The sequence below is a fragment of the Cajanus cajan genome, chromosome 2, assembly GCF_000230855.2.
Source record: "Cajanus cajan strain Asha chromosome 2, NIPB_CcT2T_4, whole genome shotgun sequence".
In the NCBI taxonomy this organism is placed as follows: Eukaryota; Viridiplantae; Streptophyta; class Magnoliopsida; order Fabales; family Fabaceae; genus Cajanus; species Cajanus cajan.
In genome coordinates this window covers 58,938,323-58,950,692 of record NC_138518.1, presented here as the reverse complement: position 1 = coordinate 58,950,692, position 12,370 = coordinate 58,938,323, and the positions used below count along the sequence as shown (strand labels likewise).

The following is a 12,370-nucleotide window of genomic DNA, read 5'->3' as shown; positions in this document are numbered from 1 at the left end:
ATTAGTATTATTATAATTATTATTATTATTCATGGGTTATCTATGAAAAATTTTGGAGGTAGTGTTACCTATGAAAATTTCCGTAAACTTTCATAGGTTATCGGAAAATTCTGTAGGTAACGTTACCTACAGAATTTTCCGTAGATAACCCATAAAACTTATTATTATTATTATTCGTGGGTTCTCTATGGAAAATTTCGTAGATAACATCTTTCGTGGGTTATCTACTAAAAATTTCATAGGTAACGTTACCTACAGAATTTTTTTGTAGATAACCAACGAAACTTATTATTATTATTATTATTCGTGGGTTATTTACGGAAAATTCCATAGGTAACATTACCTACGAAAAATTTTGTAGATAACACCTTTCGTAGGTTATTTATGGACGTTACCTATAGAATTTTCTGTAGATAATCCACGAAACTTATTATTATTATTATTATTATTATTATTCGTGGGTTATCTACGGAAAATTTCGTAGGTAACGTTACCTATGGAAAATTCCATAGATAACACCTTTCGTGGGTTATCTACGAAAAATTGTATAGGTAACGTTACATATGTAATTTTTCGGAGATAACAACTTTTGTGGGTTATCTACGGAAAAACTAAACATTATCTATGGAAAAATTTTCGTAGGTAATATTCCATAGATAAATAAAAGTTATATATGGAAAAAATTGCGTAGGTAATATTATCTACGAAAAAAATTCTGTAGGTAATATTCTATAAATAATAACAGCTTTTCTTGTAGTGTTTGGCCTAGGCCCAATTCTGACCCAATTACTAGTTGCACTTACACATCTTGCTATTTGTCACCCCACTTATATTACTAAAAAATACAAAAATAAATGACCCTTAATGCAAGGTCAAATGGAGCAAAAGTCTCCAAGTAACATACCCTAAATTCCTGAAGGATAATCTATAATAAAAGAAAGAAAGTGCCTCACAAATACAAAGGTAAAATACACCTATACAAGCATCTACTATGTACAAGTATCATACAATGTATATACAATGGAGACTAAGAGACTAATAAGAGGAATCGTACTCAATGCTCATGAAGAGCAAAGGTCTAAGAAGCACCTGCTCTAAAGAAGCCTCCTCCAGCCTCCTAACCATGGACCTTTAGTTAAAGGTCTAATGGCCTTCAAGTGTGAGCCTCCTTGGATCAACCTTCACCCTTCTTTGTCTTACCTCTTCCAAACGAATCCTTGGAAATTAGATTTCCATCAAAATCTGTTAGAAAATTTATATTTTCGATGAAAAAAATTCATAGGAAAAGTTATATTATTGACAGATAATTTTTTATGGATACAAATTTGTCAGAAAATTTATATTTTCGACGAATTTTACCAAAGGATAATTTTTTACGGATACAAATTTATCAAAAAATTTATATTTCCAATGGATACAAATCTGTTAGAAAATTAATAAAACGGATATATCCGTCAATAATTTTTGATGGACATATCCGTTGGTAATTTCTGACAGATACAAATCTGTCAGAAAATTTATATTTCTGATGAAAAAAATTCGTAAAAAAAGTTATTTTACCGATGAAATATTTTCGATGAATTTATATTTGTTGAAAATGTAAGAATTTTTGACAAAAATTTTTGACAGATGCTTAAGTCAAACTTTTCCGACGAAATGTTACTAACGGATAATGATTTGTCAAAAATTTAATATTCTATTCTGTAACAATAAAGATGATTAATCACCACACAGGCCAGGGTAATACATATACGCACATACCAATGCTCATTCCATGTCACCACCACAAATAGATACACTATTAATCACCACACAAGCCTGTGTGTGTATATATATATGTATGTATGTATGTATGTATGTATCATGCATTCCCTGTTAATCACCACATAGGCCAAGGTAATGCATTTGCGCATGTACCAATGCTCATGCTAATGTCACCACATTCATTCCTCATCTTCATTTATGCTGATGCACCATTATTAACAATTTGCATACAACCATATTTAAATATCACTCATTCACAAACAAATCACTCACACTCAATTATTCTCACCTACATACACACCATTAAATTAATTCATGCAATAGCCATCAAGTACATCACACATTCACATTTACCATCAAACACATCACAGATCCACGCCTGACATTAAGAGCAACTTGAGAGCTCCAGGTTTCTCTCGCGCCTGACATTTGGAAGTCACGCTTGGTGCTAAGGCCTAGTAGAGACTACCCTAAGGTAGTCAAACTCAGCGTGGTAAGTACCACACCTAGTGCAACCCCTTTTGAACTTCACATTCATCAATATGAATGTAAGCTCAACACGAAGGAATCAAGCCCGACGTCATCACGATTTCCAGAAACTCAAAACACGAACAAAACATCCAAAAATTCACCATTCATCATACAACCACGACTATTTTTATAATCCAATCGGTCAAAAATCATCACTATCACATGAAAATACATTATACAACCTCAATTTCACAAAGACATACAACAATTGACAGAATCCCAATTCCCTTGAACTTTAACTCACAGGTACATTTCAAAAACATTCAATCTTAATCCAAACTGCTAGTTTTAACAAATGACACATCATATGCAACCATAAATCCATTCAAAACTACTCAGATCATCAATTTTATTCACACAAAAAAGAATAGAAAATCCTTAGAATTTTAGGGACTTCTCCCACTACCCATTCTCTCCTGTGACCCCATATATGGAACACTCATTTTTCCCCGTTCCTTGTTGCATTAATCGAAATAGTTTTGATGCTGTTATGGATTGATCCTGAGCACTCTTCTTCATAACTCCCTTTTTCTCTTCTCTTTCTCTCCTAATCCTTCAGAATGCAAAATGAGATAGATATGATTAACTTTGCCTGACCCCTTTCTTAAAATTTCCTTAGACCGGGTCAACCTAACCCGCTTCTGTTCCCAACCCGCTTCTCTTTTCCCCAGAATAATTAAATAAATAAAATATAAAACTTTTCCTCATATAATAATAAAAATAATTCTAACTAAATATAATATAATAATAATATTAGTATTTTAGAAAAACAAGGTGTTACAATATTTTTATTTTAATTAATAAAAATCTCATTTATTGTCTTAAAAATAGAGACGAAAATTTGATCGTGGATTATATAATTGGATATTAATACTTTTTTAATCTCATTGAAATATAATGAAATCTAATACCGGGAAAAACTATTGAATATGCATGTGGCTTCAATTTTAATAAATATTCTTCCTCAAATGAAAAGTTAACTACTAAAGAAATTGACAATGGGTTTAGGATTCCAATCTTATTGCAACAATCAGCACCTCATCCCAAAACTCCTTTCACCATCATTCCTCATCGTTGCCATCTCACCAACCCCCCCAACATTTCATGATCGCATTAAATGTCTGTTTACTTTAAAACTTAGTTAAACCTAATTATGAATATTCTTAATATATGCTTACAATAAACGAGACAAAAATAATAATATAAGTAAAATTAAAATATAGAAAAATAAAAAGATGAACTCTAAGATGAGGGATGAAAATATCTTTTCACCATCTTCATGTGTTATTAATAATTTAATAACACATCCAACGATTATAACTAGGTGTGACGTTGTTCACTATGCACCACTTTCTTTTGAGGCCTTCTTACATAAACTCGGAACTTTAGAGGAGTTTCACCAACTTTTCCCTGTAATATACATTTGCCATTGGAGTTTGGATGAGTTTACAAACAGGCTCAGATTATTAACATTGCAATAGTCTGCATGACAGTTCACAAAGTATGCATAATTTATTGATCATAATTAATATGTGACATATACAAGTCTCAGTAAGACCAATATAGAATAACCACTAAAAACTCCTTCGAAATCCAATAAGACCAGATATCTCATCATTAAGAACCATATCTGGTTTTAGGCTAATTTCAATTCAGTTTCCGATTAATTTCCAAAACCAGAGTTTGACCTCCTTGTGTATTCTGCAACTAGTTGAGCTAGAGATGAAGATTTGTTCTTGAGCAGTTTCTTTGGTGAATCATATTCCTCAATCAACCCTGCAGGATTAATATGAAAAGAGAAAACATATTCACATTTATATAAGAAAAAGAAGAAAAACGTGATAAATGATGAAAGAAAATAAGTGATATTGCTTGTTTGGATTTGATTATCCTGGGACTCAGAGTAATAATCATTTTGTCTTTAAAAGCTTTCTGTGGAAGATAACAAAAAAAGTGACTATTTCTTTAAATAACACCAAACAAGAAAGAAGAGACAAAGTGATTTTCACCTTGATTTAAAAACAGCACCATGTCACTATCGATGATTGAAGTTATCCTATGAGCAATGGTAATGACTGTGCATTCTGAAAAATGTTGCTTAACAGTTTGCTGAATAATATTATCTGTGGCTGTATCAACCGATGCAGTAGCTTCATCAAGCACCAAGATCTTTCTTTTCTTGAGTAGAACACGACCAAGGCAGACCAATTGCCTTTGACCCATACTCCAATTTTCTCCATTCTCAGTAACTGCAAAAGCTCATAATGATAAGGAACACATTCTTCCCAGTTTCTACATTTAGACATCATGGATACACATGCTACACACCTTTGGAATCAAGCTTCCCTTCTTGTTTCCTTACTTCATCTCCAAGTTGGCACATATCTAGAGCCTGAAATATTTCTTAAAAGAAATTAGCATGTATAACTTGCAATAAGACAAGTTCTTCATAGTGACAATGTTGGAATTCAGAAAAATTAGAAGGCTGAAACTCATGTAATTTTATTCATACTTACAACCTTTAAATATGCAAAACATAATTGAAAGCGGATACAAATTCTGCTCATAAACATAAAACTAAATGACAAATGTAAATACTCATAAAAGTGTAACATCACTTATAATTCCTATAATTAAAATTCATAACCGTAGGAATTCTAATAATGCTCAATTAATCTGAAATAAACTCAAATAATAGATGTTGATTCATATTCTCAACACTCCTCCTTGTATCAGTAGCTATTGACTCTAACTTTCCCTCTGAAGTTCTCAAACTTTCCTTTTGGAAGTGCCTTTGTGTGAAGATGTCTACCAATTGATCTTCTGTCTTGCAATATACTAACTCAACTTTACTTTTTTATGAAAATCTCTAATAGAATACAGCTTAACATTGAAATATTTAGTCTTCCCATGAAAGACTGAATTTTTAGAAATTGCAATTCCTTTCTTCACAATTCTCTTAACAATTTTCTTCTTCTTGACAACCCTCGGGGCCAATTTACCTGAAGAAACATTGCCAGCTTTAACTGAATTCAGCACCTTATTTTTCCCGCGAGAATCATCAATCTCCCTGGCAGAAGGCCGGGAAGAACTACCATCAACAGTCTTCTACACACTCACCTCCTTCTTCCCTGAAATAGAACTATCATTCCCCTTGAAAGGCGACCTATTCAAATCCATAATAACTGAAGACACCCTAACCGGTTGCAAACCAGAATAATCACCATTCGATACCCTTTTACTCCTCTCCCCATAATCGAAATCTGAATCCAAAATCGGAGTCACATTCAAATCAGGAACAGAAACCGAACTCAAGGGTGGTGGCGGTGTTGGCGGAGCCACAATTGCCTTTGCTACAAGCGAATTGGACTCAAAGGAAATATCAATCTCAACAGGACTCCCCTTTCTCTTATCTCTCTCCTTCATTAAATCTAAAGAAAAGATTTTTCCCTTCATTTTGACCTTGAACAGATCATGTCCACTTGCATCTTTGATCAAACACATTTTGTCTTCAAACAGAATTTTATAGCCTTTTTCAAGCAACTGTCCAACACTTAACAAATTTTGATTAATTTCAGGTACAAAAAGTACATCAGTGATTATTTTTGTACCTAAACAACTTTCAATTGCAATAGTGCCCTTCCCTTTCACAGCTATGCGGTCTGCATTGCCAATTCTGACTTTTGAAACAATTGTCCTATCAAGCTCCTTGAACAATTCTTCATCATAGGTCATATGATGTGTGCATCCACTGTCAATCAGCCAGCTCTCACAATTGTTATTGGTGGCAAAACATGTTGCTGCAAATAATTGCTCCTCCTCCTCTTGTTGGTCAGCCACTTGAGCCTCTGTTTGAGATTTTCTTTTGTTATTGCAAAATTTTGCAATATGACCAAGCTGGTTGCATTTGTTATAGCGTATGTTGGGTCTTCTCCAACATCTGAAGTGGGGATGGTTTCTCTTTCCACAATGCTGACAAGGAGGATGATTTGGTTTCTCATCATCTCCTTTACCACCTTTGTTGGAACTTTCTCCTTGCTCAAAGTTGTTCCCTTGAGCCTTCTTTTTCTTTCCTTTGTAACCATGACTGAGTTTCAGTTTCGCCTGTAAAGCACCTTCAATCACGCCTTCCTCCCTCATGAGTCTCCTTTGTTCTTGGGCTTGCAAAGCATACATCAATTCTGCCAAAGTGATATTTGACAGATCATTGGAATTTTCCAAAGAGGAAATGGTGGATTCAAACCTCTTAGGAAGAGTCACAAGGATTTTCTGCACTATCCTTGTATCGTAAAATTCTGTCCCAAGCAACCTCACCTTGTTTACAATGCTTAGAAGTCTGTTAGAATATTCTTTTACCCTTTTTGACTCCTTCATTCGCTACATCTCAAACTCCCTGATCAAATTCAGCACTTGCATCCCTTTGACTCTCTCATTTCCTTCATACTCTTGTTTGAGAAAATCCCAGATAGTCTTTGTTGACTTTAGAGTCACAATTCTGGTGAAAATTGATTGAGAAACAGCAGAAAATAGACAAGACTTTGTTTTTGATTTTCGTTGCTTTCTTTCCTTATGATACTTGATTTGATTAAGTGTTGGATTTTATAGTAATTGACCAACCTCATAATCCTCCTCAACAGCTTCCCAAAGATCATTTGCATCAAGAAAAGCCTCCATTCTGATTGTCCATAGGTGATAATTCTCACCATTAAATGCTGGTAGTGTCTGGACTGAATAATCAGATTGCATTTTCAATTCTCAATATAAGTGTTTAGGTGTTTAGTGGAACTCTCAACCTTACCAGGTCCCTCAAGAATAAAATAAGTTCTGATACCAATTGTTGGAATTCAGAAAAATTAGAAGGCTGAAACTCATGTAATTTTATTCATACTTGCAACCTTTAAATACACAAAACATAATTGAAAGCTAATACAAATTCTGCTCATAAACATAAAACTAAATGACAAATGTAAATACTCATAAAAGTGTAACAGCACCTATAATTCTTATAATTAAAATTCATAACCGTAGGAATTCTAATAATGCTCAATTAATTTAAAATAAACTCAAATAATAGATGCTGATTCATATTCTCAACACACAAACAAAACCAAATTACCTCCCAAATGTTTTCATCTGTGTACTCTTCAAGTGGATCCAGGTTGGTTCTTACAGTCCCTTCAAACATTGTAGGATCCTGAGGAATAATGCTTAGTTTGGACCGCAAATCATGAATTCCAATCAAAGAGATGTTAATGCTGTCTATCAATATTTGTCCAGCAACAGGTTCAATAAGTCGGAAAAGTGTTTGAACTAGAGTTGTTTTTCCACTTCCTGTTCTTCCCACAATGCCAGTTTTTGCTCCAGCAGTAAAAGTGCAAGTAAGACCTCTTAAAACAATAGGCAAGTGAGGGGCATATCGAACCTGCATCACACACTTGCTCATTAAGACTCTATATATACCACATAAAAAGTAATAATTAACTTGTAACCAGGAAAATATAATTGTCGCCTTCAATTCAGACTGGAATAAATGAATAACCTTTGAAATGTACCTGTAAATCCCGGATATGAACCTCTCCAAATGATGGCCAAGAATTATCCGGTTTGTTGTCTGTAATTACAAGAGGAGCTTCACTAGGAAGGGATGTGTACTGAAGTATTCTTTCAACAGATATAATTTTGTTCTCCAAATTACAAAGAAACCAGACTATATTAGCTTGTAGAGCATTTAGATTAAGTCCATATGTCACAGCCAATCCCGCAATTCCTTGAAAAAAAAAATTGGAAGTGAAAAATGAATGAAGATTTGTGCTTAGCGTCACAAGGAATAAAATATGACAAGTGAATTTATGTCTTTTGAAGTACTCACCAGGAGCAGTCATTGAATTTGGAAAAGATATCAAGAAAACCAAACAAAAGGCAAATGTGAGAGTTGACAAAATATCCATTCTGAAATTCAGCCATTCCATTGCAGCAGCACTGTATAATTTGGGTTGGGAATATCTGTCTATCAATTTCATATTCATGTCATTAAATCTTGATTCTTGCTCAAAACATCTTATGGTTGTTGATCCAGAAATAGTTTCAGAAAAATGTTGTATAACTGGAGCTTGGCATGTACCAACTAATCGAGCCAATTCCCTTGCTGATGCAGAATAATATCGCTGCATTTATTGAATATCTCTGTTAACATATGCAATGTTGTTTCCACAATAATATCAATCAGATTCATATGTTTTTCTTCCTATCAAAATTCCTGAGAAATGTGATAAAATGAAGTGCACTTTAAATACTTAATTGTGTCTACAAAAATAAAATAGTATGAACGAAAATCAGATTCATTTGGTGAAATCTGCAGTTAGTGTTATCAATGTCAAATAATATAGGTTATATATTATCCATAAAACTACCTGGTACCATATGCATGCTGCCATGACAGGTATCAATATTATAAACACCTGCCATACAGCTTGAGATATCACAGTAATATTTCCCAAGAGTTGAACCAGATTGAAGGTAATTGCCCATAATATATTTGAAATGTACATATCTAGTGTGCTTTGGTCTGTTGAAGCCTGCAACAAAAAAGAAAAACAAAAATTTAGACAAAAATTACATTCAATATGGTCATTTGGAAAGAAAAAAAATAGAGAACTCAAACTTTCAAAAGCAATGCACTATCAGATAAATAAGTTGTGTCTTCAAATTAAACAAACGAATAATTATCAACATATACAATGACATACTCTATTAAGGATTCGCCCACTTGGAGTGGCATCAAAAAATGATATTGGTGCACGAAAAATGCACAAATGCATTTTGTTGAAAAGCACAGTGGCTGTCTTGTATCCAGCTACCACAGTAAGAAATGCTCTGACAAAGGTGGAAATGGAGCTTCCAATTGCCAAAGCAACATAGACAACCATAAGTGTAAAGCTTCCAACGTCAGGTTCTGCAGTTGCTGAAACAGGAGTTGCCACAGTCATCCAATAATTGCTTGCAACCTGAAACCCCACAGTGAGCGTTTGTGAAAGTAATATGAAGGGTACAAGAGCTCCTCCATAGGCTGTTATGATGTATTTCCAGTATACTTTAAACCCAACTCTACCCTTTTCCCGTTCTTCTTCTTGAACAAGTTGTCCTTTGACCTCAACCATGTCATCTAACTTATCATTTTGATCATATATGTTTTCCACATTATGCTCAAGTTCAAAATCACTTAATGAATTTGTGTCCTCTTTGGTGGTGCTTGATATTTTAAATGTTGGTCTTCTCTCCAAGGACTTAATTGAAGATAAAGCTGCTTTGTGTGCACCTACAAGTTCCATAAAATCAGTGCCTGTCTGGAGAATGTCATTGTATTTTCCTGATTGAGTTATCCTTCCATCTCTCATGACCTAAACAAATTGTAAGCAAGATAAAAATACTGAGACAATAGTAATAGACCATATGCTGTTGTTTGAAATCTTGAGCATGAAATCTATAAATCACTCACCAATATTAGATCAGCATCAGGTAAGAACTCTACTTGATGAGTAATGTATATCACAGTTTTTGATTTCAAAAGGCCAAGCAAGCACTCCTGATAGAATTAAAGTTTGTATAAATAGTTCGGAAGTACCAAATTACCTCTCCAAGAAAAAAAAATTGATTGCAGTGTAGAGCCTAGAAAAATAGTACCTTAAAGAGATGGGATCCTGTATGAGCATCCACAGCACTGAAGGGATCATCAAAGAGATATATATCAGCATCTTGGTATAGAGCACGGGCTATTTGTACCCTTTGCTTCTGTCCACCACTCAAATTGATTCCTTTTTCTCCAATAATGGTCTGATCACCAAATGGTAGAACCTCAAGGTCTCTTGTCAAGGAACATGCTTCTAGCACCTTCTCATACTTTTCCCTCTCCATCTCTTTACCAAATAATATATTATCTTCTATCTTGCCACTTTGTATCCACGGCGATTGAGACACATAAGCCTTTGTTCCACATATCTTCAGGGTCCCAGTTATCTTTGGTACTTCCCCTATTATACAAGAAAGTAAACTAGACTTGCCTGATCCAACAGTACCACATACAGCAACCCTCATACCATGAAAAACTGTTAGGTTTATGTCTTTCAATGTTGTATTAGGGGAAGACAAATCCCACGAGAAATTACCATCTACTAATTCAATTGCCTTATCAGAACTACCCCATGGAAGCTTCTCTACTACATCACTCTGCAACTCGTCTAGACAAAGAAATGATGCAATCCTTTCAAGGGAAACCTTAGTTTGTGAAATCATTGAAATCGTGTCAGGAAGAACGTAGATGGGCATTTGAAGAATTCTGAATGTTGCAAGTGCAGATAAGACCTTCCCTGATTCTAGTGGGATGCCTATAAGCACACAAGTCCCAAAAGTAACCACAGCAACGAAAGTTGGGGCATTATGGATGAGAAATCTAATAATTGTTGTACCAACCAGAACTTTCTTTAGCCATATCTCCTCAGTCTTCCTAAGCTCAATAATCTTTGATAAGAACTTCATCTCCCATGCTTGCAGCTTTAGAATCCTCATATTGTTCAGAGTCTCAGATGTAGCCTTCATTCTTTTATCTTTGAACTCCATTACCTTGCCTTGGAACTTTTCTTGCAATGATGCCACGGGAAGGTTTACCAACATCACAATTACAGTGGCAGCAAGAGCAGCTAAAGAAGCAACCCCCACACTTCTATACAATATAAACAGTGCCAAAGCAACTTGCAGAACACACAACCATGGTTGATGCATGTACCAACTAAATTCACAAATCCTTTCAGCATCAACAGTCATTAAGTTAATGATTTCCCCTGTGCTGTGACCCTCCTTTGATTGGCATGAAAGAGTCAACCCTTTAGTATAGATCATTGCCACCAACTTTGATTGCATCCTTACCCCCACCTGCTGGAACCTAAACATGGAGTGCCTCTCTGAAAGACCCTCCACAAGCTTTGCAGCAACAAACGCCATAGCCAAAACATAGCCTTCATTTTTAAACTTGTGCTCCCCATTGAGGTATTGAACAAAGATGTCCATAAGAAAGGGTCCAACATAAGAAGCACATGCATATAGGAATGCAAGTATACCTGATAAAAGGATCCCTTTCCATGTTGACAAGAATAAAACCTTTGCGAGCTTGAGAGTGGTCACTCTCCTAACACTACCACACTCTGACTCAAGTTTGCTTCTAAAAGTTGGATAAATCCCATAGGCACTATCATCAGTCGCAAGAAGTGGGAGGTCCTCGTGGTCTAAAGTTTTCCCATTGCCTAGAGTTATTAATGGACTAATCCATGAGAAAGTAAGAATGCTGAAAAATCCAGCATTTGAATAAAGGGTTAAATTTTCATTTCCTCTAGTGTTACTGGGGTCAGAATTGTTGCTTACCCTAGAGTCACCATTCAAAAGGGGCTCTTCAAGAGGGGCAAGCTTAGCCATATTGTTAACACAACATCCCACATAACACAGAAATAAACCCGTGATAGAGGATCCAATATCAGAAACAAGGTACATAACTGGCAATAAAACATGGTTTCCATAGACTACAAAGTCTACAACAAGACAAGAACAAGAAAAAAAAGCATAGACCCCGCACCAAATTCTCAACAAACATGGGAAACTCGGATCCTGAGCCTTGGAGTTTGTAGAATGTAAATAAACACAAATAGCACCCCAAACAACTGTTTTGAGAGCCAAATCAGAAAGTGCTACAAGCTCCTCTAAACCATGTTTATACAAGTAAAAGTAGCTTATTAAGCACAATACAAAGTTGAACACACATATGACTAAGCTACAAACCAGACTGTGTTTGTAGTACAAGAAACCAGAATTATGGATTCCATTTCTTTCACTCTTTTCTCTATGGTCCACATGCACTTTCTTCCATACCCAAGACACAACAAGCACAAGTAACAAGACAAGGTGCAGTGAAGCAGATACCTCACGTATGTAAATGGGTTGGAGTAGAAAATCAATTCCACGGTGCATCATGGAAGAAGAAAAGTAGCAAGAGAAGAGTGAGAACATGATGATATGATACCTTAGATTAAAA

At 35.0% G+C, this 12,370-nt stretch overlaps 1 protein-coding gene across 2 annotated transcripts; it reads right to left on the bottom strand.

Moving 5' to 3' along the window:
• Positions 1–3,689: 3,689 nt before the first annotated feature.
• On the bottom strand, positions 3,690–12,370 carry LOC109791478 (ABC transporter C family member 3). 2 transcript variants are annotated; one of them, XM_020350777.3, is made up of 10 exons: positions 9,976–12,369; positions 9,791–9,877; positions 9,042–9,692; positions 8,706–8,870; positions 8,165–8,459; positions 7,848–8,062; positions 7,412–7,717; positions 4,624–4,687; positions 4,305–4,544; positions 3,690–4,071 (listed from the first exon to the last, which is right to left on the bottom strand). In XM_020350777.3, exons 1-10 carry the CDS (start codon positions 12,343–12,345, stop codon positions 3,959–3,961), a joined length of 4,506 nt encoding a protein of 1,501 aa, XP_020206366.3. In that variant the 5' UTR covers positions 12,346–12,369; the 3' UTR covers positions 3,690–3,958. The 2 variants fall into 2 exon arrangements, with proteins under 2 accessions (XP_020206366.3, XP_020206365.3); XM_020350776.3 differs by having other exon boundaries at positions 7,848–8,459; positions 9,976–12,370.

Coding starts and splice junctions, on each gene's coding strand:
- LOC109791478 (XM_020350776.3), bottom strand. CDS start 12,345: ATGTTCTCACTCTTCTCTTGCTACTTTTCTTCTTCCATGATGCACCGT. Junction 9,693..9,790: donor CTGATGCTGATCTAATATTG/GTGAGTGATTTA, acceptor CAATTTGTTTAG/GTCATGAGAGATGGAAGGAT. Junction 7,718..7,847: donor TTCATATCCGGGATTTACAG/GTACATTTCAAA, acceptor TGTGTGATGCAG/GTTCGATATGCCCCTCACTT.